We start from the raw sequence: 24,094 nt of genomic DNA on the forward strand, positions 1-24,094 counted from the left end.
ACTGACATTACACGATTAAAGATGGACACATTCTCACAGTTTGTGTTTTGTGGGACCTGTAGGTGCACATTGTAAAATGGCTGAACAGAGCCACACCTTAAAACTGTACGCTGCCGTCTTTCTGGAGGTGATGGATAAATACTCTGTGACATCAGGTCATGTCTCACGGGCTTCTTCTCGGCCCGTCATCACTATGCGCCACTGGTTATGTGTCTAAACTCGTCACCATGGTGACCAGTGTTGGGAAGAGTACTTTTCAAAGGTATTCAGTTACGATTACAGATTACATGCCCTAAAACGTAATTTGTAACGTATTCGGTTACATTACTCAGTCTGAGTAACGTATTCTGATTACTTGGATTACTCACACATTGAACTGCATGTTAAGTGATTTAATGCAGATCAGTCCCTGCTGACTACAGAGGACGCTATAAAACTTTCAATAAACAAAATTAAAAAAACGTAATGATGACGGAATATATTTGTTTAAACAACGTAACTCAAAGTCATTTTACACACAAAAAATAGTTAATGTGTCCATAAAACAGACTCATTTTACCATAAAACCAGCTGACTGCAGAGACACGTTCGTACTTAATGTTAATCAGCCTCAGTTTTGGACGGAGTTAGCTAGTAGCTAACAGCTAGCTAACTAGTTCACTCCTTGAAGTGACGCTCACAGTGTGCCGGCATCATGACTGAGCAGCATTAAGCAGGCAGCGCTTCAGACTCAGACCCTGACCCCCATCAGTCCGGCTGCTCTGTCCTCTGTCTCCTGCAGCTTTCTGTCCACTTTACTGAACCAAAACTTTAGCTTTGATCAAAGATGTTGTATTGACGGTGACAACACTGACGGTGACACACGTGTGTTTTAACCCTGAAACAGCTGTCTGACCTTTTTCAGAGCACAGATATTATTATTTGCTCTCTGGGTGTAAAGACTTCGATAACATTACCAACAGTGGCTTAAATTATGCAGCTGACTTATATAAAAGTTACATAAACGTGTGTCATTCAGGAGAATCTACTAAACACTAAAACGCTGACGAACACTCGGAGCAGACTCCAACAACACACAGCGCCAGCTGCAGAAGGATTTGAAACTCAACAGCTCGCAGAGTAAGAGACGCGGCACAGCCTGATTACCCAGCCTGCTCGCTGAGGAGTGGCTGGTTTGTCTGATCAGTGGAGAACGCCTCCTCAGAAAGAAACAGGCTGAAGAAGAACCCCACAGAACACAGAAGAGGTGTGTCTTCATTTAACTGCATGGAAGTGTGCGCATGTTCAAACCACGGAGGAAAAATAATGACGTTAAATTAATTAAAAACATTCAAAAATCCCATGAACCAGAATCCCACCAATCTCACAGCGCCCTCTGTGGTGAGGTTTCATTATGGCTGTAAAAGACTACACCCTAAAACAGAGAGAAATCGCACACTTTGTGTGTCAGTGAGTGGAGGAGTGGAGGTCGATTCCACACTTTTGTTTTGGTGTTTGTTTTTTACAGGTTGACTTTCAGTCCCTGCTGCTTCCCCTTCGATCAATGCAATCTCTAGGACCGTTTAAAACATCTTTACCCCATCAGTTCTGGCTGAAGCAGAGGGAGAGACGGGGGATGTGTTTTAATGAGGTGACCTCCGTGTGTGTGCAGGTGTGTCGGAGCTGCTGGTGCGTTACGGGTCAGCCCGTCTATTACCGCACTTCCAGAAGCTCGGGATCCCTGCAGAGGAAGAAATGAAGCTGCTGCCCAGAGAGGAGTGTGAGGGCTGGGACCACGCAACGCAGGAGACGAGGCTCCACGGAGGTGCTGAATGAATGATAAGGGGGCACGCTGACCTATTTTCTCACAGAGTGCGAGTGTTTCTCATCACACACACACACACGATCAGCCCCTTATAAGTTATTTCAGTCAAACTGTAAGGACGAGGAGAAGAAGCAGGAGGAGGACTATGAAAAGGAGAAGAAGAAACCGAGGTGATGAAGAGGATCATCCTGTGAACCTTACAGGAAATGACAGCTGACCTGATGTGAACTCCGCCTCTTCCTCCTCTCATAGTGATCACCCCTTTAGCTGATCAACTCTCTTGATAAACCCGGAGCTCTGTTTATGTGTGGGAGTTTTACTTCCTGATATTCAGCCTCGTGTTGTCACGCTGCAGCAACGATCGGCTCCTCTGTTCATTATTCTGTGACCCTGAGCTGATTCCACTTCAGGTGCTGCAGAGAAATGCCTCCACTGGTCAGATCAGTGTATTTCTAATCAGTCAGAATGATGAATGTTTCAGGGCAGAGGCTTTGATGTGCACACATACATACGGTATTTAACGATTGATCCCACGGCCAGTTCACCAGAACTCCGTTAGGTTCAAGTAAAGCCAGGCTTGTGTTGAATTTAAGCGGCTTCGAGGCTGCTGCGTTGGAAAGCGTTCCCAAATCCTTCACTGTGGTCTGAAACGTTCTATTTCATCCTTTCGGACGGAATCAGCTGTAAACATTCAGTGTCCTCCGAGTTCTCTCAGCAACGTGCGGCTCTTCAGCAGGTGTTTATTGGCTTCAATGGAAACATGACTCCCACACTCCCCTCAGAATGTAACTACTAAATGTCACCAATCGCCACCAGAGGCGCCGTTTGCCGTCACCCTGTAGATGCACACTGATTATAACCCACTAACTGTCCTTCAGGTGAAGTCAGGCGGTTAAAACTTAAATATCTCAATAACTATTTTAACGATTTTCTATCCACTTTCCAAAATGTTTACTCAATCATGGTCGCCATAGCAACAAAGGGAACTCCCAGGCCTCCCTGTTTCCATCTGCCACTCCCAGGACAGCTGCTGGTTTCGTATTTGCTGCTGTCTGCATGCATGTCCTGCAGCCATGAGCTCTCAAATCATCAGCAGCCTCCTGCGTCCTCATGAAAAAACAAAACCACCACATCTGGTCAATAATACACCTCCCAGATACAACACATGAGCATTTATGCTATGCAGGTTGGGGATCAAGCAGAAACCGAAAACTTGTAGTTCACCCTGCAGCCTCTAGGGGCTGGCTCCAAAAGCGAGTCAATTCTCATAGACTCCCATGTTAAAGTGTCCAAGTTGACAGCAGAAATAAAAGATTCCGATCTTTACTGATCAGTTCTCCTTCAGAGTCAACTGTAGGGTGAATTTTTTATAATTCACTTAAAGTTATCTATAATTATGAGCATTACTGCTTTGAACGACCAGCAGGTATTGTATCACAGCACGAGCTTCCTGCTTCCGCTCCATTTCTTTGTCAACATGGCGACACTCGGAGGGTCCCGGAGCCTCCCATGAGCCTCAAAACAGCACTTCAGAAACAAACGGGCGACACAAGGGCCACTTCATCAGCAGTCTGGGGTTTGCATCCCCCTTACACCAAGCGCGGTTTGGTTTTCACTCATGGCTGGAGTTACATATCGAACATAAACGGCTCTATATGTATTTACAGCCTGCGGTCTGAACCGCAGAGGGACTGATGGTGACAGAAGACAGAATGAAAACAATTCATCAAATATTCTTCAGTAATCCCTTAACTTGAACTTTGTACGACCTCACACAGCGGGATGACAAACGTGACAGGAAACAAACGAGCGCGTAGCGTGCTGGTGTTAGCGTTTAGCTGTGCGTGTGGCGGCGCCTGACAGAAGCGCTGTCCTGGTACAGTGTGCCTCCACATGTCTGCTGATGGATTACACGCCCAGCACGCTGTAAAGTGAGAGCCCTTAAAGACTCATTTATCTCCTCGTCCTTGTGTGTCCTCGCGCCTCGTCCTCGCCATGTGTGCCGTGATGCCACAGCACATTTAATCCACGTCCTCACACACATGCCACACTGTAAAAAGTCATTACTGCAAACATATTTGCTGCTCTGTGAAAGGATTTTAGGTCTTTAAGGCACTTATTGCTGTTCCTTTGACTCTTTCCTGGCTGATAAATGTCACAGCTGTTTTTCAACAGGCAGCTGTTTTAGTGAATAAATTTAGGTCAAATCAAATCATTCTGGAGAAATGATTTAATTCTGGGGTTGTGGTCCTGTTACTGTAATTATCCAGTTCCTTTTTCTGACAAACAACCCAAGATGTTCCTCACTGCAAAGTGAGAAATCACATTTCTATTTCTATTTGTCACTTTTTTAGACATTTGAAGGGGAAAGTATTCCTTCCTGTTTTTATTTTAAGACATGCAAACATCAGACAGAAAGTAGTGCTGAATATTTACATATGTTCCTCCTGTCTGCGAGGCATCTTTATATGTATTCCTGAGAATTATTTTGAATACAAATCCTGCAGTATACTTTTATTTGGTCTCAGAAAAACATGTTTAGTGCTCGGTGCGATTATCCGCTCCCTCTTCTATTCCTTATTTTTGTTTCAAATACTTAAAATGAATCTTCAGTGAGACATCAGACAGAAAATATTGTTGAAGATGTTTTTTTGAGGTCTCAAAAGCATCTTTATATTTAGAACTTATGAGCCAAATTATGAAGAGCTGCAATAATCCTTCATTACTGCTTTCTCTGAGCGATGCTCTTTACTTCTGCAATCATGTGTGCTCACTGTAATTATCCAGTTCCTCATCTATTTCTGGCAAACAGCCACACATCTGAAGTGGAACATTCTTCCTTTCTGAATCTCTGATGAGACATCGGACACAAGGTTTTGAAGGTACCTGTATATATTGTATATTTAATCCTGCTAATCAATAATATGATGTGCCTTCATTTCAGTCCAGACAATAGTATCATATCTAAATATACTGGTGAGTTTTTGGCATCGTTCTTTATGGCCCTGTTCACACTGGAGAAAGTCAAATCCAGCTAGAGTAGGATTGAATCCAGATCCAGAGCCTTTAAACTGGATACATTCAGACCATTGACAGTAAAAACTATGGACAGAGCTTCCGTGACGTCACCCGTTTGTTTCTGAAGAGCCGTTTTGAGTCTCAGTGGGAGGTTCCGGGACGTGATGACCGCCGCCATGTTGGCAGCGTCACGTCAACTAAAACTCCGAATATGGACAAAGAGGGGGGGCACGAGCGGGGTTTAGGGGGGCGGGCGATCGTGGGAGCAGGAAACTCACGCTGTGATACGGCAACTGTCTGTCACTCAAGCGGCAACGCCCATAATTAGGCGTAATTTTAAGTCCGAATACAATTGAAACGAGTGGGTTGTAAAAAAATTCACCCCCCCTACAATTGACACTAGCAGAGAACCTATCATCTGAGACCAGAGCAATTTTTTGTACCAGGCTGTAAACATGTTAATTTCTGCTGTGAAATCGGCCATTTTAACATGGGAGTCTATGGGAAATTACTCGCTTTTGGAGCCAACCCCCAGCTGTTGCAGCGTGAATTACAAGTTTTGACACTTCCGCATGGGCTTCAAGTCTGAGCCCCGAAGGTTGCCGCTTGATTCAGACCTATTTGGTTATCACACACACGCGTCCGCGCTCAATCCAGCTTAACCCGGCTTGTTTGTTGTCCTCCAAATCGCTAGGTGGCGCCTCGTAATGTACAGAGTCCACGCATGGGTCGTGCGTTTTTTTTTTTGGTCACGTGTCGCTTGTTCTTTAATTTTTTCAGTTCATAAAGCAGTTTGTTCCTTTGTAGCCCTGTGGAAAATAAACTCGGGAGAAAGTTGTCGTAGTTTGACGGTTGTTTACATACGGCTTTTGTACGTGACCCGGACACTGTCCCTGTGAACCGGAAGTATGACGTCGCTAGCCGGATTCACTAGTCGCATTTGCGTTCAGACCTGACCCAGATGTAAGCCGATCCGACTAGATCCACCTCCGAGAGGTAGATTGAAATCAATCCAGATATATCCAGATTCACGTTGTTCAGACTCAGAAAAGGATATATCCAAATACGACCCAGTGTGAACGGGGTCAATGTGTTGCTCAGAATTAAAAACACACATGCAGCAGTGAGGGCTCATCTCAGCAGAGGAGGAAGAGTAAACAATAAGTTGTGTTTGACTCCTCAGGATCTCAGTGTGTGTGTCTCAGAGCAGAGAGGTTAGTACTGCGGCCTCTGAATGTCATCCAGCAGCGGAGCTGCACCTTTGCATATTCATGTGATGTTTATAAAGTAGATGGAACAAAGGTCATAAAATCCACAAATAAAACAGGCCCCACAGATCTAAGCTGGCATCACATGACGACCCCAGCCTCTGCCTGGAACGCATCACATCGCATCACGTCTCACTGATATAAATCCTGCCGGTGTGCAACATGGGGAGCGGCAGTCCGGCGTCAGCGCGGCGTAGATAAAGGTAGTGGGAGTCTTTTTGATGCCATGCTGGCTCACACAGGTAGACGGGTTAAAGACAGAGATGTAGCAGATCAAACACGCTGTCAGTCTCCATCTCTACGCCGGCTAGGAAGTCACTTTGAGCTCTCACGTCAACATTACAAACAACAGGACAGTCAAACAGGACAGCCGCGCACACATCTACATCTACATGACGGCTTTGTTGTCGGCATCAAACGCCTACAGTGGGAATATGAGCTTTACAGGAACAAGCTCCATTTAAAGGAGCACAGGCCAACATCATCCTCACTGAATTGAATCTGAATTCTGACACAGTTAAAAAAGGAAAAAACACCTTAAACCAGAATTAGCTTCTCATGCCAGCAGCACTTTGTGAACATGAGGAAAGTCTTTCGCCTGATGAGAAGTCGCGAGGCCCCACACAGCTGCAGAGCAGCAACCAGAGGTGATTCTGTGGCCACGTCGCTGCAGAGCTGCTCTCTCTGTCATGAAATGAAACGCATTTCAACAAAAAGCACTGTAACAGATGTTCCGCGTGTCAAACACACACACACACCCCCTCACCATATTTGCCATTCTACTGCCACAGTAACAGGAACTAGTCACACACAGCACCTGGCTGCTTTTGTTTTGCCACTGTGCTGGAAAGTTCTGAATGTGTGGGACACCCAGACACAATAAACGCTGATGTGTGTAGAACTGCAGCAGTGATGATGTTCTTCTGTAGTCCAGCCAGGAAGCTAAAGTCTCCTGGTTTCCCATTTAGCCACTCGTTAGCATTTAGCCTGTTTTAAAGAAGATAAACAATCCTCATGAGCCCGATGTCTCCTAGATACAACACTTACATTTATCATTAACATATGATCGTGTTGCCTGACGTCACATGGTCATGTGACCAGCACAGCTGCAAAAGTCCACATTAGGATTGTGCAGAGCATTGGACCCTCTCTAATGGCCTCTCTACACTGTATGATTTTTATCCATCTTATAAGAACATTGCATGACGATGCAACGTAAATCTAATAAACTTTGGTACGATGTCGAGTTTGATGCGTGCAGACTGTACGATGACCATTTACTTAATCGCAGGCGATCGCAGGTTACGATGTACCTCAACATGCGAGGAGGAGGAGGATATGGGGTGACAGTTCGTAGCAGCTGTCACACTGTGAGCCTACATTTCTGACACCGCTAGAACTTTATCTCAGCCTCACAGGGCGACGTAAGACCACCGATTTAGAGCCACGAACAGAGACATCTCCACGATTCTCCTACGATGCTCGTCTTTCGTCTGTGACAACCCAAAATCACACAGTGTAAACCGGCCATAAGGAGTCCGGGGTTCAAGCCGCCCTGGCGGCACGAGCTGTTTCGTTTCAGCAATAAAAACTACAGGTAAAGGTTAGACAACAAATGCATGACATGTAACACATTTTTCAAGGAACATTGCTTCCTTCCACCTTCGCCATCGGAAAGAATCCCTGCTCCATGAACACATGGAGATGTAGCCAGGAAAATATGCACATATGGTCCATTCCCAAGGACTAAAGAGACAGTCGCATGGGTGATGAGAGACAGGAAGCATGGTTAGAGCATGTTAAGACCCTTGTGTTTATAATAAGACGACAGAAACATTAGAACATGCTACAGAGAGCCAGACCTCTGCTGACATGTGTAAGCTCTGTGCAGCATTTAGGTGTGAGCAGGTCTACGGTACAAAGGAGAGGCTGCAGCTTGTAGAGCTGTTGTGTCTCATTTGAACAAGCACAGACACTCCTATAAATAATTCAATGAGGGAGCAGTGCCTCGGTATCCACCGGGGCGGACTATTTGATATTTTATTCGTGTCAAAAGGCTAAGTCTGATTTATACAGATGCTTTTTTTCTCTCCTGTAAGTCGGTGCGATGATCAAGCGTGTATCTGCGAGGGCAAGGTTCAGTTCTTTGAAGGAGGCAAAGCCTTTCATATTAAGTGATCTCGCGGTCTGATTTACAAATGATTAAATCACAAGGGCTTCTGCTGAGCTGCAGGCTCATTCCTCGAGGTAAAGCATCCTCCTGGTCCCACATCTACACAACACCTACAGCCTTCCTGAGAAAATCCTCCTCCTCATATATCAGCCTGTACATAAAGACCTTCTCCTGGGCATCATCATCACACCTGTGCCACAGGAGACGATGCACGTAAAGGCCAAGCAGTGTCCATTTGACTTCCTACAAACTTTCCTGAACAGTTATTGTCACGTGTCTTCATTACATTGCACCACATTTAAATCAGAGGAGAGACGGAGCGAGTAACGACCTGGAGCAATGAATAATGAATGAAGAGCAGAATACATAATTTAACGGGATTTGTTGCATATTTTATGCTAATCATTTTCCTTTCATTTACGAATCACAATTCCCGAGCTGCAACACAGACGTTCAAATACCACCACACACAAAAATGACAATGCTGCTGGTGAAGTTTTTAAATGTTGAATTAATACAAACGGCATCATGTGGGATTTTATTTACAACAGGCGCACACACACACACTCACACACACACCTTGATTTAAGGAGAGTGTGTGTCCTCACCTTTACCCACACTGCTGCACTAAATGAGAAACAAATTCCATGAATAGAAAATGCATCAGGAGTGAGGTGTTACTGCACATGCATGGGCGTGATATTTTTAACCTTCTCTGACCCTGCATCCTGAGTTTAAAGGGTTACATTTTAAAAACAGTGCCTGTAAAGTGTCCCTCAGAGAGATGCTGCCATCTTGTGCTCACTGAGAAGTAATGCAGCTCGAAGGAAGCAGCGAGATCAGCCACCTGTGAAGTTAACCCCTGCATCTCTCGTCACTTCATTTTTACACTGAATGTTGTCTGTTTTCAGTCATCACGATGTTTATAAGTTATTCATGAAACATCTGATACTGTATTACCACTGTACGTATCTACTTTTACAGTGTGTGTATCGTGTTTTAGGTGTGTGTGTGTGTGTGTGTGCATAAATACAGCTTGTGTTTACTCACACAGCTCATGCAGATGTGTTTCTTCCTGCACCTGCACACAGTTGTCTGTTCTTGTGTGTGTATGTCCGTGTGTGTCTGCTACATAAACACCTGCAATGAAACTGGAATAAGTCAAACTAATTTTATTTGTAATAATTTTAATAAATGTGTATTTGTGTTGTAAACTTTATCTCCAAACTGAACATGGTCTCCGTCATACAGACATTTTGGCCTGTTTTCTGCTGGAGTACCAACAGACCTCTGTGCTGCTTCATGTGTGAAGGCAGAGAGGAGCTCTGTTCTACTAGTGCGTGGAAATGGACATAACATGTGTCTGTGAGAGCGCTCAGTCAGCTCTGATGTAAATTCACAGAATGCATCAAAGGTTTTAAAATCCTATAATATTACAATATTATTAAAAACTAGAAAAGCATTTCCTGAAGAAAATGCAAGTGTGATCGCTGCAGCTGAAGCGTTGCTTTGATGCTGCGCCAAAAAAACATACGGAAGAAGAAGAAAGAAGAAGAAGAAAGAGGGTGAATGACAACAGTTTGATTGTTGCTAGGCAACCAAACTGTTGTTAGTTTGATTACTAACAACAGTTTGTTTGCCTAGCAACAATCAAACTTTTGCAGCAGAGGAGACCTCAAAAACCCCTCCACCTTTGAGAGCCTGGCGTGCAGAAGCGATTCGGAATTAAAAAAATTCTGAATACAAGTTTGATAGAGCAGCATCTGATGAGCTTTTTAAGACTAAACTGGTCTGTAGCTTGAAATTTTTAGGAGGAGACACATTTGGCAGATGACGCCGAAATTGCTTAATATTTGAAAAACTATAAGTTTTTGAACAAAAACTTGCAGCTGACCCGGAATGTCCTCTGTGAGATGAACACTTTGATGGTTGATTGGCTGAAATCAGTCAATGAATGCTGAAGATACGCGGCGCCAATAAAGGTACAGAAGAAGAAGAAGAGGAAGAAAAGATGAAGAACGAGAGTTTGATTCCTAGCAGCAATCAAACTAATTCCACAGACTGACCACGATCATGTCACACGACCAAAATAATGCTGGAGAATGTAGGTAAGCAGCTGCACAAGGTGTCATTATTTGAAATGTCCACTAGATGTCACTGTTTTACAGAGGTCACAAAGCTGCAGACTAAAACTATTAAATACTTCATTTTTATATTTTCTTCTATTTTGCTCTCGTTTTTATTTTACCGTATTGTTTATAATACACATGTTTCATACACCAAACACATGTTACATGCTTAGTTTGTGGCATAGGTGTTGCTTCATGGGTTTTATATTTATTTACATCTTTTCATAGTGTATTTACTGTTTGTACACAAACTTTTATTGTCATTATTACTGAACAGCTGATATTTATCCATCATTTACATCTCAGCATTGAAACTTGTTTTTAATGTTTCTGTTGCCAGGTGGATTAGACTGCAGAATAAGCATATATATATATTTTTAAAATATATTATTTGTCCCTGTGTCAAAAACAGCTTTACAGTCTCCTTATTTCCCGTGTTAAATCCATCACCTGGAATGACGGGATAAAGGTGTAAAATTTTACAAAGAAAAGTTTTAAACATTCAGTAAACATTGGCGCTAACTCAGGCTAACTATCTTTTAGCCTAAATTAGCTTGCATAAACGTAACAAACGCGCCCTCTCAGCACAATATAAACGTGAGCTGTACCTCCTGTCGTCGCAGAGCGGTGAGTACAGAGCCCGCAGAGCCCGCACAGCCCCGCACAGCCCGCACCCTCCGGTCCTCCAGCCGCGTCTTGTGTAACAGGTGTGGTTAGCATGGCTGCAGCTAGCTGCGGCTAGCCGGAGCTAGGAGCTAGGAGCTAGCCGTGTTGTGCTCTGCAGCGGAAGCGGCGGCAGGCCTCGGCGGTCACGTGATTTGTGGCCTTCGGTGAGAGGGCGATGGTTGCTCGGCGTGCTGCGTGCAGACGTGGTCCCCCGCGAACACCGTAATATTTGTAGCCTGTGATTTATAAATAAACTTCTCATAGTAGTTAGCCGGATGGTAAACTACCAGTATACACCCCCACCCCGTAGGCTCCGTGGGTGAAGTTAAATATGCGTATTCTTTCGGGGTTACGAACTGATACGTTATCTTATAAGAAGTGATTCCGGTTCAGTGCGAAGGTTTGAACTGCTCTCTGGAAAGTGACCATTGTTGTAATCAGGTCGAGGCTGTTATCATCCACACTTGCAGACTTTCTTAGTTTTTTTTTTTTACGGATTTACAGCAGAAAACGGTGCGAGCTTTTTTAGAGTGTCATGAAAGAAATGTCAAGGTAAGTCATGCATGTGGCACATTTCCCACTTGTGGACATTTTTGTTCGCGTTTTTAGACAGTCCTGAAGAATAGGCTAAAAGCTAACGCTAGCCAACTGTCACAACAACCAAACAAGGCCCCCGCAGCGCCGTGTGGTTGGCTAGCTCGGATGTTTGTTGTCCGGTGGTTGTAGTTTTATTTGTGTCCTTATCAGCACGAACAAACTTCACTTGTTGACTTTGTTTTTAAAAAAAACTGTCAGCTTGTAAAAGCTCAAACCGGAAAGCGAACCATTAGTTAAATCGATTCTTCCGTAGCAGCAGGCTAGCGTGTGCTAACTTGCTAAATTAGCTAATTTGTTAGCGCTTGCAACCTGTTTGTAGCATCTTTGCTAACACTCCTCTGACTTCAACTGAGGTTGAAAATAACACAAATCTAAACACACGTGTGACATTTTGATTAAACTCGCCTTTTAGATGTGAATGCTTCTTAACGCGTGTTGTTATGATATGCTAATTCGCTATATTGATGTCAGGGGATTGTTGACACACGCTTTCGCGGTAATAATAATCGAGGAACTAGAGTACAAATCCAAACAAATACGAGGTGTACCCTTTTTTATTTTCGACCGTGTTTGCAGAGTTAAATTTTTACAGGAGAGCTTCGTGTCATTGATCAGCAGCGTGTAGTATCTGTCACTTCATGTGTCCTGTTCCTCGCAGCACCATGCCTGGCGGGCAGCAGCAGCCTCAGAAACACTACGGCATCACCTCTGCCATTAGCCTCGCACCCCCACGAGAAATAGACCACCAGTACACCAAGAAGCTCTGTGATGCTATGAAGCCGTTCGGGGTGTTTGAAGATGAAGAGGAACTGAATCACAGGTGAGGAAGAGCACGAGCAGTCGCCACAACACAGCAACACATCTGACACAGACACACAACACAGCAACACATCTGACACAGACTCACAACACAGCAACACATCTGACACAGACTCACAACACAGCAACACATCTGACACAGACTCACAACACAGCAACACATCTGACACAGACACACAACACAGCAACACATCTGACACAGACTCACAACACAGCAACACATCTGACACAGACTCACAACACAGCAACACATCTGACACAGACTCACAACACAGCAACACATCTGACACAGACTCACAACACCGCAACACATCTGACACAGACTCACAACACCGCAACACATCTGACACAGACTCACAACACAGCAACACATCTGACACAGACTCACAACACAGCAACACATCTGACACAGACACACAACACAGCAACACATCTGACACAGACTCACAACACATCTGACACAGACACACAACACATCTGACACAGACTCACAACACAGCAACACATCTGACACAGACTCACAACACAGCAACACATCTGACACAGACTCACAACACAGCAACACATCTGACACAGACACACAACACATCTGACACAGACACACAACACATCTGACACAGACACACAACACAGCAACACATCTGACACAGACTCACAACACAGCAACACATCTGACACAGACTCACAACACAGCAACACATCTGACACAGACACACAACACATCTGACACAGACACACAACACATCTGACACAGACTCACAACACAGTAACACATCTGACACAGACTCACAACACAGCAACACATCTGACACAGACTCACAACACCGCAACACATCTGACACAGACTCACAACACCGCAACACATCTGACACAGACTCACAACACCGCAACACATCTGACACAGACTCACAACACAGCAACACATCTGACACAGACTCACAACACAGCAACACATCTGACACAGACACACAACACAGCAACACATCTGACACAGACTCACAACACATCTGACACAGACTCGCAACACATCTGACACAGACTCACAACACAGCAACACATCTGACACAGACTCACAACACAGCAACACATCTGACACAGACTCACAACACCGCAACACATCTGACACAGACTCACAACACAGCAACACATCTGACACAGACACACAACACAGCAACACATCTGACACAGACTCACAACACAGCAACACATCTGACACAGACACACAACACAGCAACACATCTGACACAGACACACAACACATCTGACACAGACACACAACACATCTGACACAGACTCACAGCCGCTGCTTTTTTCTGTTTGTGTGTTAATTATTACGTTTTCTTTCAGACTTGCAGTTCTTGGAAAGTTGAATAATTTTGTTAAAGAATGGATCGCAGAAATCAGTGAATCGAAGGTAGGTTCCACGGTCATGCTCGCTGCCTTCTGTGATCAGGCTGATATGTTGCTGTGGATCTAGTACTGACATGAGTGTTCTGTTGTTCCCCCCGTTCCTCAGAACCTTCCACCATCGGCCATTAGCTGCGTTGGGGGCAAGATATTTACATTTGGTTCATACCGACTGGGTGTGCACACAAAAGGTATGCATGGCTGCAACACTGGCTGGGGTCTGACACCAGTGGGTAGAAGCAGGCGATGAAAAAACACACGAGTAGTTACAGAACATTTCTGCTGCACTCACGCCTGTTTAAGCTTTGTTTTTGAAATGCTCTGCTCTGCTCTGACCACCCTAAAGCACAAGGCCGGTATTGTCATATTCCTCTGCTATTGAGTGTGTTCAAAAGAGCAGTTCAGGGGGTCAGAAAGCTGCGTGAACACCGGCTGGCCGTGGGACTGAAGGCATCAGTGAGACTGTGTCATCAACAAGGCCTCACCTGTTGGATTTAAAAACAACAACCTGTCGCAGCAGGCGTCGCCAGTAATTAAATGTGTACATTGGAATGATCAGGTGGCATTTGGCAGAGCGGTGTTAGCATGATGTGTCTACACACTGAGATCTTAACGGCTTCAGTGTACAGGGGGACAAGAACAACCCTTTAAATCCTTTGTAGAGTAGAGAGGACAGGAACGAAGCTGTTAACCTGAGAAACCTTCACGCTGATCGGAGTAACTTCTCTTCACAGGTGCTGATATTGATGCCTTATGTGTGGCTCCCCGCCATGTAGAGAGAAGTGACTTTTTCCTGTCTTTCTTTGAAAAACTAAAACAGCACGAAGAGATTAAAGATCTCAGGGTGAGTGTTTGAGACGTTCCGTTTGTCGAAGCACGAGGCGACACGCTCGCCGTGTCACCGTGTTCCAGGATCGTTGTTGATGATGCGTCTGAATGTGTGTGTTTTTGTTCCCATCAAGGCTGTCGAGGACGCGTTTGTACCCGTGATAAAATTCAAATTTGATGGAATTGAGGTGAGTTGCAGTAGGACCTGTCGATGTTTGAGCTTAACAGCAGCAGCTGTTGGGGCACCACTCCTCTTCGGAGTCGACTGCATTAACATTAGATGGTCTCAGTGACCAAAGAGCCATGGTTGTGTACAAACACCAGATTTAAAAGCAGAAATACTCACTGAATTTCAGAGAAAACTTGCACTTGTTTTAAAGATAGATAAATTGAATTACACAATGAAAATGTTTGTTGGTTCGGGTGTTTCATTAGAGCTGTGATTGTACATCTCTGCTCCTGAAGCTGTCGGCAGCAGCGTCTCAGCGAAGGAGGACGGTTTAGATTCCCTGTCCCGATCAGAAAAAAACAAGATCAGAGTCATTGAAAGCTTGAGGTGGAGATGCTCACAGCGTTTTAACCTCTGCCGTCTTCTTTCGTCTCTTTCTGTGCAGATTGATCTGCTTTTTGCCAGACTGGCTTTACAGTCCATTCCAGACAACCTGGACCTGAGGGGAGACTCCATCCTAAGAAACTTAGACATTCGATGTATCCGCAGCCTCAACGGTACACCTCATGCTTTTATTAACATGAATATATTTAGTGCAGACGTCACTGGGGCTGATGCTGGTGCTGCTTATTTAGAAATTCCACTGGTACTTGAATGCACCACATGTGACATTAAATGTGTGATATATTTGTTCTGCACGTGAGTTAAAATCCTCCAAATATCAAGTGTTTATGAACAAGATTCTGTAAAAAAAGAAACTAAAAACATTCTGCACGTCTCAGCAGAACCAGGAAGCCTTGATTGATCTGCCTCTGACCAGCAGTCACATGACATGATTCAGACAGTGTTCAGCTGATAACCTCCAGTTCCATATGAATACAGACCGTTTAAAGTTTCTACAGCCGATGTTCAGAGGAGAGCAAAAAGGATTTAAAACCATAAATGATGAGCTCCCATTTCTTTCCACGATTGATCCCAGTTTATTTACATGTCTTTGTAAAGCCAATCACATGTTCTTTTAGACATGTCTGAGTGCTCGCCGCTGGCATCCATCGAGGAACACTGACTGAACATGTAACAGGAGGAGAAACAACAAGGCTGCCTGTAGTTCTGAGGATTATTAAGCACAGGAGTATAGCTCTGTCACATTTACAGTAAATAGCTGTGGTTGGTGCTTATATGAGGTTTGTAGTCATTGGAAATATAAACCTGTTCTTGCCGGGAGTTTCCATCACTGTGAGACTGTACCACCTGTGTGACTGTCTCTGTTTGGGGTTTTCTTATTACAGGCTGTCGAGTAACTGATGAAATTTTGTACCTGGTGCCAAACAAAGAAAACTTCAGGCTGACGCTGAGAGCCATCAAACTGTGGGCGAAACGTAAGAGCTGGATGTTTTGATCATGTTTTGCTGCATCGGACTGTGCGGTGTGTTTGTGGCTGACTGGCTGTGCTGCGGCTGCAGGTCGAGGGATCTACTCCAACATGCTCGGCTTTCTGGGCGGAGTGTCGTGGGCCATGTTGGTGGCCAGGACCTGCCAGCTCTACCCTAACGCCGTGGCTGCCACGCTCGTCCATAAGTTCTTTTTGGTCTTCTCCAAATGGTGAGACACAGCTATATGTCGCCGCGGCGTTCCATCTCTCCACGTGTAGGTAAAATAATCGTCCTGACTCCCTCTGCCTCTTCTTCCCTGCAGGGAGTGGCCAAATCCTGTGCTATTGAAACAGCCCGAGGAGAGTAATCTAAATTTACCCGTGTGGGATCCCAGAGTGAGTATGACCCCAGAGTTTTTATCACTACCTCTTGTTTATGGCGTTATCAGGCCACTCGTTTTGCACGTGTGCTGGCGTGTACACACAAAATCTCCTTGTAATAGGTATCCTGTAGGTACCTTTCATTTCTCTGACTTCATGTCTCCTCATCCCTCTGTCCTCATGTGTGACCACGACAATAATCGGGTCCCCCATCATGAGGCTTCCCAGGGCAGCATGGAGCACAGAAGACTTCCTGCCTGGTTTATTGATACTAAATGCTCTAGTGACAGATCTGGTATCTGTGTTTATTTCACCAGACAGATGGCAGTAGTACATATTTACAAGGACACTTTGACACACTCTTTGTGCCCCAAAAACATCTTGATAAGTAAACTTTTACCCTCCAAAATCTACCGCTTTTAAATGCTTAATGACGTCACAGAGACATTTGAATCCTTCATTAACTGTAAGATACAAAATAAATATTGTGAAAGAATCAATTTTTCTTGTTTTTCTGAACAAAAGTAAGAATTTTCCGGAGTCTCTGGTTTTGCTCAACAGTAGCCTGTGGATGCCAGCATCCCCACACCAGGGGGCGCTGCAGAGCGGGGGGGGGGGGGCATGATGATTTTGATATATTTGTCTTAAGTCATAATTTCCTCATAAATATCCCAAAACTAACTGACAAGGCTCCGGCCGTTTTTACTGTTGTGTCATGTTTGTTCTGTCCCTTCAGAAATAAACACATTTCAACGGTCTGTTGGTGTCATTTAGGCTGGTGCAAAATCGTATCGTGTGCAATTAATCGTCAGAAAAACCGATTTAATATTTGCCACTTATCGATTACGGCGATTAGTGCCTCGTCATGATGACACATTTTTGTGTGCGACGTCTTCCCACCATCACCCGCTAGCGCGCACATGTGAGCCCACAGTAACGGTAATGATGGAAGGCAGTGGTGTTCACTTAAATGATGCGGAGCAGCTCGTTCCTAACAGAGGTTCAACGTCTGTCACCATAAGCCGGAGCACGAAGAAAGCCGAAGAAAGCGCAACAAGGCCACAACGCCGGCTCCAGCTGTAGTATATAATGCCGCGCAGGCGTACGCGACATGCATTAGGTGTGAAGCGTGGAGCGTTAGTTGTTGCCATAGTAACTAGATGTTTGCTCGTATCAAAAGAATACGTAGTAGCGCAGGTTGATTTGCACAGACACACATTTAAATGTGGAATTGTCCAGTTTGTTTGTTTGTTCTTTCTGCTGCTGGTCTACAGTCTGAGTGAAAACATGCTCTAGTGTGGGACATATTCCAGCCACAGGTTCATTTGCACAGACACATTTTTAACTTTAATAATGACTGATGTGACTTTTCTGAACTTATTTGTCCTGTTTAATGTTAATGTTGACATGCTGCTCTGTGACCTGAAGATAAGAACACCTGAAGGACAAAGTTCTTTAAATGTTTGCTTCATTATTATTTTGAAGCAGTTTGTGCCTCTGTTATCAAAACATTTCAAACATGGCTGGTTGGTGCCTCATCACTACTTTAACCTGTTAGAATGAAGGCGTTAACTTGACTGATGATTTGTCAGAATCATTTTAGGACAATGTGGCGATTTAGAGTCAAAAACATGTCGGTGCAACTGTCATCGATTGATCGTTATCGGCTAAATGCCACAATTAATCGTGATTCTTTTTTTTTTTTGCCACTATCGCCCAACCCTACTGTCATTTCCGTTCAGTCACTGTGTGGACAGCAGAGCTCAGAGACGTAACAGTCCTCCAACTTGATCGTAGAACCGACACGTGACGTTTATGGCAGCATGTACCAAAACAGTGCCGTCGTTACTGTAGCTGACTTTTTGTGACTCGGTGTGCACATGTTGTGTTTGGTCGTGTGGGGGGAACGGTTACAGCCTACAGAGAGGAGATCCTGTTTCCTCCATCCTCACATCACTGGAGGAAAAAATGCAAATGAGGGGAAACGTGCAGTGAGGAGTCGGGATGTGCCGTGGGCGGGTGTGTGCGTGTGGGACGTGTGCTTTGGTTTCAGAGTGTAGGAGTGAAGCTGACGTTTTGCTGCAGGCTTCTTGGTTTGTGCAGGAGAACCCATCTCAGTTCCTCGTGTGTGTTTGTAGGTGAACCCGTCTGACAGATACCACCTGATGCCCATCATCACGCCCGCCTACCCCCAGCAGAACTCCACCTACAACGTCTCCACCTCCACGCGCACCATCATGAGCGAGGAATTCAAATATGGTAAAGACTGACCTGACAGTGCAGCCAATAAAGTCTGTGACTACAGTGTGACTCTGTGTGAGGACAGTGTGTGTGTGTGTGTGTGTGTGTGTGTGTGTGTGTGTGTGCGTGCTCTCCGTCTCACCTTTTACCTTTTTCTTTGTCACAAACAGGTCTCAGCGTCACAGATGAGATTCTTCAGGGCAAAGCAGAATGGTCCAAGCTCTTTGAGCCACCCAACTTTTTTCAGAAGTACAAGTAAGTTTTCAGACAAATGTTGGCTTTCTGTCCCTGCATGCTGAATGTTCAGTAACATGCCAGCATGTGAATATTTCATAAAACCTTGGATATCCGTGTGTGTCGGTGAGCTGTACACTGAGCTGGAGCTGTTAAACTGAAACTTCTAGGTGATGTGCTGGTTGCATTTTGTTGTTTGGTTCGGGCACATTTGACTCATCGCAGCTGTGGTCAGCAGACTTTGTTTATGAAAGTTCCTCCCACACACGGTTGGAGTACCACAGCGTTCTGCCAGCTTCTCTTGCTGCTGCTGCTGCACCATGGGAGCTGCCACAGTCACATGACCCTCGGTGGGGCTGTTTGTGGTTATCGCTCGACTCTGCGCTGTCCTGTCGCCCCGTTTTTATTGATTAACCCTCAGTACCCCAAAGACCTCCAGCCAGGCTTGAAATGCCATTCATCAGGTGTGATAGGCAGCGCTGACTCCTGGCTGATTTCTGTGTTTGCTCCAGGCATTACATTGTTCTGACTGCCAGTGCGTCCACAGAAGAAAACCACTTAGAATGGTGAGTGTCACACAGCCACAGGTGAAGCCGTTCATACCAAAACCTTTTAATGAACACATCCTGACCTCTACTTCCCCCCCCCCCCCCCTCAGGATCGGCCTGGTGGAGTCCAAGATCCGTGTTCTGGTGGGAAACCTGGAGAGGAACGAGTACATCACCCTCGCTCACGTCAACCCTCAGTCCTTCCCCGGGTCAAAAGAGAACCGCAACGAGTAAGTCCGGCTTCACACACACACTCAGAGACACACAGAGACCCGAGACTGACGAATGTCATCATGCTCCCCGTGTGCGGCAGGAATGACTTTGTGTCCATGTGGTTCATTGGGATCATCTTCAAGAAGGTGGAGACCGCAGAGAGCGTGAACATTGACCTGACGTACGACATCCAGTCCTTCACAGACACCGGTGGGACCCCGTTCTTACTCAGAAATCCAGTTCTCGCTGTTGCCGTAGTCTCAGTCTAACATGACGTTGTTCCCTGCAGTGTACAGACAAGCCAACAACATCAACATGCTGAAGGACGGGATGAAGATCGAAGCAACGCATGTGAAGAAGAAGCAGCTCCATCAGTACCTTCCTCCTGAGCTAGTGCAGAAGAAGAAGAGGGTGAGATGATCTTCCTCTTTTCGTTGTGCGGAGTGTGAGAGCAGGTGGCGATGGCCCTGTAGCTGCTCTGTTCACCTTCTGTTTCTTCACCTCCTTCACCAAACGTCTCCTCCTCTCTGCAGAGCATAGCGGAGTTAACCCGCAGCTCGAACGGCGGGAGCTCCAAACGAATGTCTCTGGACAGCAGTCACCTGGACAGCTCCAGAGACACAGACTCAGGGACTCCATTCAGCTCCCCGACCAGCAAACCCTCTAAACCCGCATCCGACACAGACGACAGGTGGGTGGCTCCGCTCCTCCACCTCGGTGTTTGTCTTTGACTGTCTGATACTCAGTGAACGTTTGCTCTGTGTGTTTTTCAGCGTCAGCCCCCCCAAACAGCTTTTCGTGGAGGGCTCGCCAGCGCCCAGCGCGCCACCTGCTGCTACAGATCAGGGAATGTCCATCCCTGTCATCGGAGCAAGTGAGTTCAAACGTCAGATTGCTGCACGTTGAGACCTCGGAGATGAGTTTCTAAATGTTGATACTTGTTTTGTGAAGAGCCTCCAGTGAAGGCAAAGCCTCCCTCCCCACCGGCCAGCACCTCCATCAGCTCCATGAAGCCCAACGCCACTAGCAGCCCCCGAGAGGAGCCCAACGGTCTGGAGGACTCCATCAACGGAGCTCCGGCCAAGAGGCCACATTCACCCACACAAGAGGACCTGGCCAAGAGGCACAAAGAAGCAGAGGTTAGAGGCGTCGCCTCAGAGAGAACACTAACATTATGTCTGCCATGTGAGGTTCTCATGGTGACGCTGCTTTGCTGCAGGTGGTGTCCAATGATGACGCGACGTTCAAAGAGCCATATCCTCCATCCTCTGAGGCCTACACACAAGAAGGACCCAACGTTGTAGGTGTTGCTTCTGTTAACAGTTGAATGTGAAGCCAGAGGAAGTGACGGCTTCTCTCTCTCTCTGCTTTAGACTCCTCTTTCTGGATCAAAGGCGAAGCCCATTCCAACCATAGATACCTCCAGAACACAGGTAACCCATTCACACTGTATGAACAGCCAGCCTCCGTCTGTGCCTGCTGGCCTCCATGCTTCTGGTTCTCGTCCAGCCCGTCAAGCTGCTGTAAAGTCTGATGAAGGTTGATGTGTACTGACACACCTGTCAATCAGCTGAAAGCAGACTGGGCATGGCGTCCATTTACTTTTGGTCACGTGGTGTATCTCAGACCTGGTCTGGTCCTTCAGTGATTGTACGTGTAGTGACATGCGCTGTGACTGTTTCCCTCAGAGACTCCCCAGCATGGAGCTGCCAGACGCCTCCTCGCCTCTCCCGGCCAGTAACAGCTGTCGCGTCGTGAAAAATTCCATCAAACTGGCTCTCAACCGCCACAAGTAAGTCTCACTCTGCGCCGCAGCGTCCGACTGCTGTCTCTAAATTGTTGACATCACCTTTTTTTTTAATGTACCCGTACAGCATCACACCTCCGAAGCCTCCGGTGTTTGAGGGCACGCTCGCCACTGATGCTCCTCCTGCCGGCGAAGAGAAGGGCATGTCCATTCCTGTCATCGGCTCCAGTAAGTGCTCACCATCAGCACCTCTGCGTGAGAGACGCCACACGGAGGCGGCGTATTTTACTAAGATAACATAAAGCTTTATTATTCATGTGCCAAATGATGTGAAAACAGTTGCTGTAATAAGAGGCTTATTAGCATCGTAACCACGCAGAACAAACGGCTGCCATGACACATCCTGAAACACTGAATGACGGGTTTTCCTTCTCTCTCCTCCTCCTCTGTAGAACATGTGGCATCCAAACACATGGCGGCGCCCCCCGTCGGCAGCTCCATCCCCACGCTGGTGGGCCGAGGAGCCGACCCGCTGAATGGAGCGGCCTCCAAGCGGCCCCACTCCCCGTCTCTGGAAGAACAGGCCAAGAGGCTGAAAGAAACAGAAAAGGCCAGAATCCACATAGCCTGAACACAGAACTGACAGACTGGGTTCACACACATGTACACACACAGGTTTGGAGTCGGACACCACGAGGAGGCGACGTCAGCCAGGTCAGTGAGTCTGAAGCAGCAGGACAGACACCGATGCTGTCACATCCTCAGCAGCGAGAAGTAGAACTGCGGTGTTTCACTCCTCCTCCTCCTCTTCCTCCTCCTCTTCCTCAGCATTTAAATATGTACAGATGGAAAATGAGCTTTTCTTGTTTTCATTTTTCCTGTTAACATGTTTTAAAAGAGAGTAAAAAGCCCAGAACATTTATCGACCTTTGCGCCGTACGCTTTTGGTGTACGCAGAGTTTTTTTTTTCTGTAAAGTAAATGTTTATGTACATAACTTTTTTGTCTTAAAAAAAAAACAACAACAAAAGATCTCTGTTAAGTCTTTCGACGATGCTATTGTAGTTTTATCTAAAAAGAAAAAAAAAGTTTAAAAAATTGTAAATTTCTTTCATTTCTTTTCGTTTTGATTTTTTTTTCTCCACTGCTCGTCTAAAACCGAACGTCTCCAGCCCGGGATGTGTGGGTTTTTTTTTTTTTGTGTGTAGACGCTGTGTAGGTTTGGGAACAACAGTTACAGGCAGGATTTACTGACCCCACTCACAGCCACACACACACACTGTCTGTGGACCCGCCCGGTGATGTCACGGCTCCTCGGGAGCTGCTAACAGGAAGTGAACCGTGTGCCCCGTTGTTGCTGTAGAAGCATATCAAACAGTTAGTTGTCGCGTTTGTCGGCGCTTCAGCATCACGTCTGCCGGGCTGAGCGGTGCGTCTGAGCGCTGAGCTCCGCACCGGTTCAGTGCCGGCTTCGAACCTGTGATTGAACCTGAAGTCCGTCAGGTCGCCCCCCCCCACACACACACACACACCCTGCCACCACTTTCTAATTGGACCTGGCTGTGAGCACGGGGGGAGTTCTTTGCTTAGTCTGAGTGTGTCCGTGTGTGTGAGACAGAATTCCCTTTGTTTTGGGTGTTGGCCCGCTGCGCCTCCTGTGGAGGTTCTTAGAAGGCATCACCTGGGTTCTGGGCCCCGGCCTCAGCACAGCGTGCGCACGGCGGCGTGATGCGCTCCTTACATCGCAGCAGGCAGAGAGCTGGGACAGGCTGCTGCTGCTTCTTCTTTCCGTTTCACAGACTCGATGTACAGAGGAGCGTTTTTCAAACAGCATATTCTTCATTATCGGGGTTTTTCTTATCAGTTTATTTATATTTGCATATTTGTACCATGTGACTTTTTTTTAATAGCATTCATAGCAGGTAGGTCTTTTTGAAATCTGCACCACTGTTTGGACACATTTAACAACAACAGGTCATTTAGATGTTTGTTTCTAAGATGTATAAAGGGTATTTTTGTATGTGTTTATCACTTCCTTTAATTGAATCAGTACACCCATTAAACCCCTCAAAACTACGCCGTGTCTGCCGTGTTTCTCTGTGGCACCACACTGATGTTTGTAACCATGTCTGTCTGGTTTCCTTTCCTTTAAAATGAACCGAGGAGCTCCACATTGATACCTGTCAGCTGGTGCAGTGATGTCACAGAGCGCTGACGTGACGCTGCTTAAAACTGTAGAGTCGACTTGAAATGCTGAGTTTCTGACCGTGTACGCTAATGTAACAGCTTCCTATTAGTAAAGATTTAACAACACAAAGACCACAGGGACACGTCTTAGCTGCTGTCATGTCTAAAGCTTAATATCTTGTCGGGGACACGAACATGATCCACAGAGCAGCTCCTGTCCCCTCTGACCTCTGACCTGCTGTCCTGTCTCCCTCTTCTTCTCCTCTCTCTCCTTCATCCTCTGTCCTGTCTCCC

General features: G+C 45.9%; 2 protein-coding genes across 3 annotated transcripts in view; one reads left to right on the forward strand and one right to left on the reverse strand.

The window, feature by feature from the left end:
- LOC114446924 (DNA nucleotidylexotransferase-like) overlaps positions 1-11,116 on the reverse strand; it is a 67,907-nt gene extending 56,791 nt beyond the window's left edge. The window contains exon 1 of the mRNA XM_028422838.1: positions 11,001-11,116. The gene's annotated coding sequence lies outside the window, so the exon portion shown is untranslated. The remainder of the gene's footprint in view (positions 1-11,000) is intronic.
- Positions 11,117-11,388: 272 nt separating this feature from the next.
- papolg (poly(A) polymerase gamma) lies at positions 11,389-23,689 on the forward strand. 2 transcript variants are annotated; one of them, XM_028422793.1, is made up of 24 exons: positions 11,389-11,610; positions 12,314-12,475; positions 13,822-13,888; positions 13,991-14,072; positions 14,616-14,725; positions 14,844-14,897; positions 15,324-15,435; positions 16,168-16,257; positions 16,342-16,480; positions 16,574-16,646; positions 18,770-18,890; positions 19,043-19,127; positions 19,619-19,672; positions 19,765-19,884; positions 19,968-20,077; positions 20,157-20,278; positions 20,401-20,558; positions 20,641-20,741; positions 20,819-21,006; positions 21,087-21,167; positions 21,241-21,300; positions 21,556-21,659; positions 21,742-21,842; positions 22,067-22,833. In XM_028422793.1, exons 1-24 carry the CDS (start codon positions 11,594-11,596, stop codon positions 22,243-22,245), a joined length of 2,490 nt encoding a protein of 829 aa, XP_028278594.1. In that variant the 5' UTR covers positions 11,389-11,593; the 3' UTR covers positions 22,246-22,833. The 2 variants fall into 2 exon arrangements, with proteins under 2 accessions (XP_028278594.1, XP_028278595.1); XM_028422794.1 differs by lacking the exons at positions 11,389-11,610; positions 12,314-12,475; positions 14,616-14,725; positions 14,844-14,897 and having other exon boundaries at positions 13,871-13,888; positions 22,067-23,689.
- Positions 23,690-24,094: the final 405 nt, after the last annotated feature.

Source organism: Parambassis ranga, chromosome 15, assembly GCF_900634625.1.
Source record: "Parambassis ranga chromosome 15, fParRan2.1, whole genome shotgun sequence".
Lineage (NCBI taxonomy): Eukaryota > Metazoa > Chordata > Actinopteri > Ambassidae > Parambassis > Parambassis ranga.

Excerpts from the sequence above, each read along its gene's own strand:
- papolg (XM_028422793.1), top strand. Across the intron at positions 12,476-13,821 it reads GAAGAGGAACTGAATCACAG|ACTTGCAGTTCTTGGAAAGT; the intron begins GTGAGGAAGAGC and ends GTTTTCTTTCAG. Across the intron at positions 20,279-20,400 it reads TAGTGCAGAAGAAGAAGAGG|AGCATAGCGGAGTTAACCCG; the intron begins GTGAGATGATCT and ends TCCTCTCTGCAG.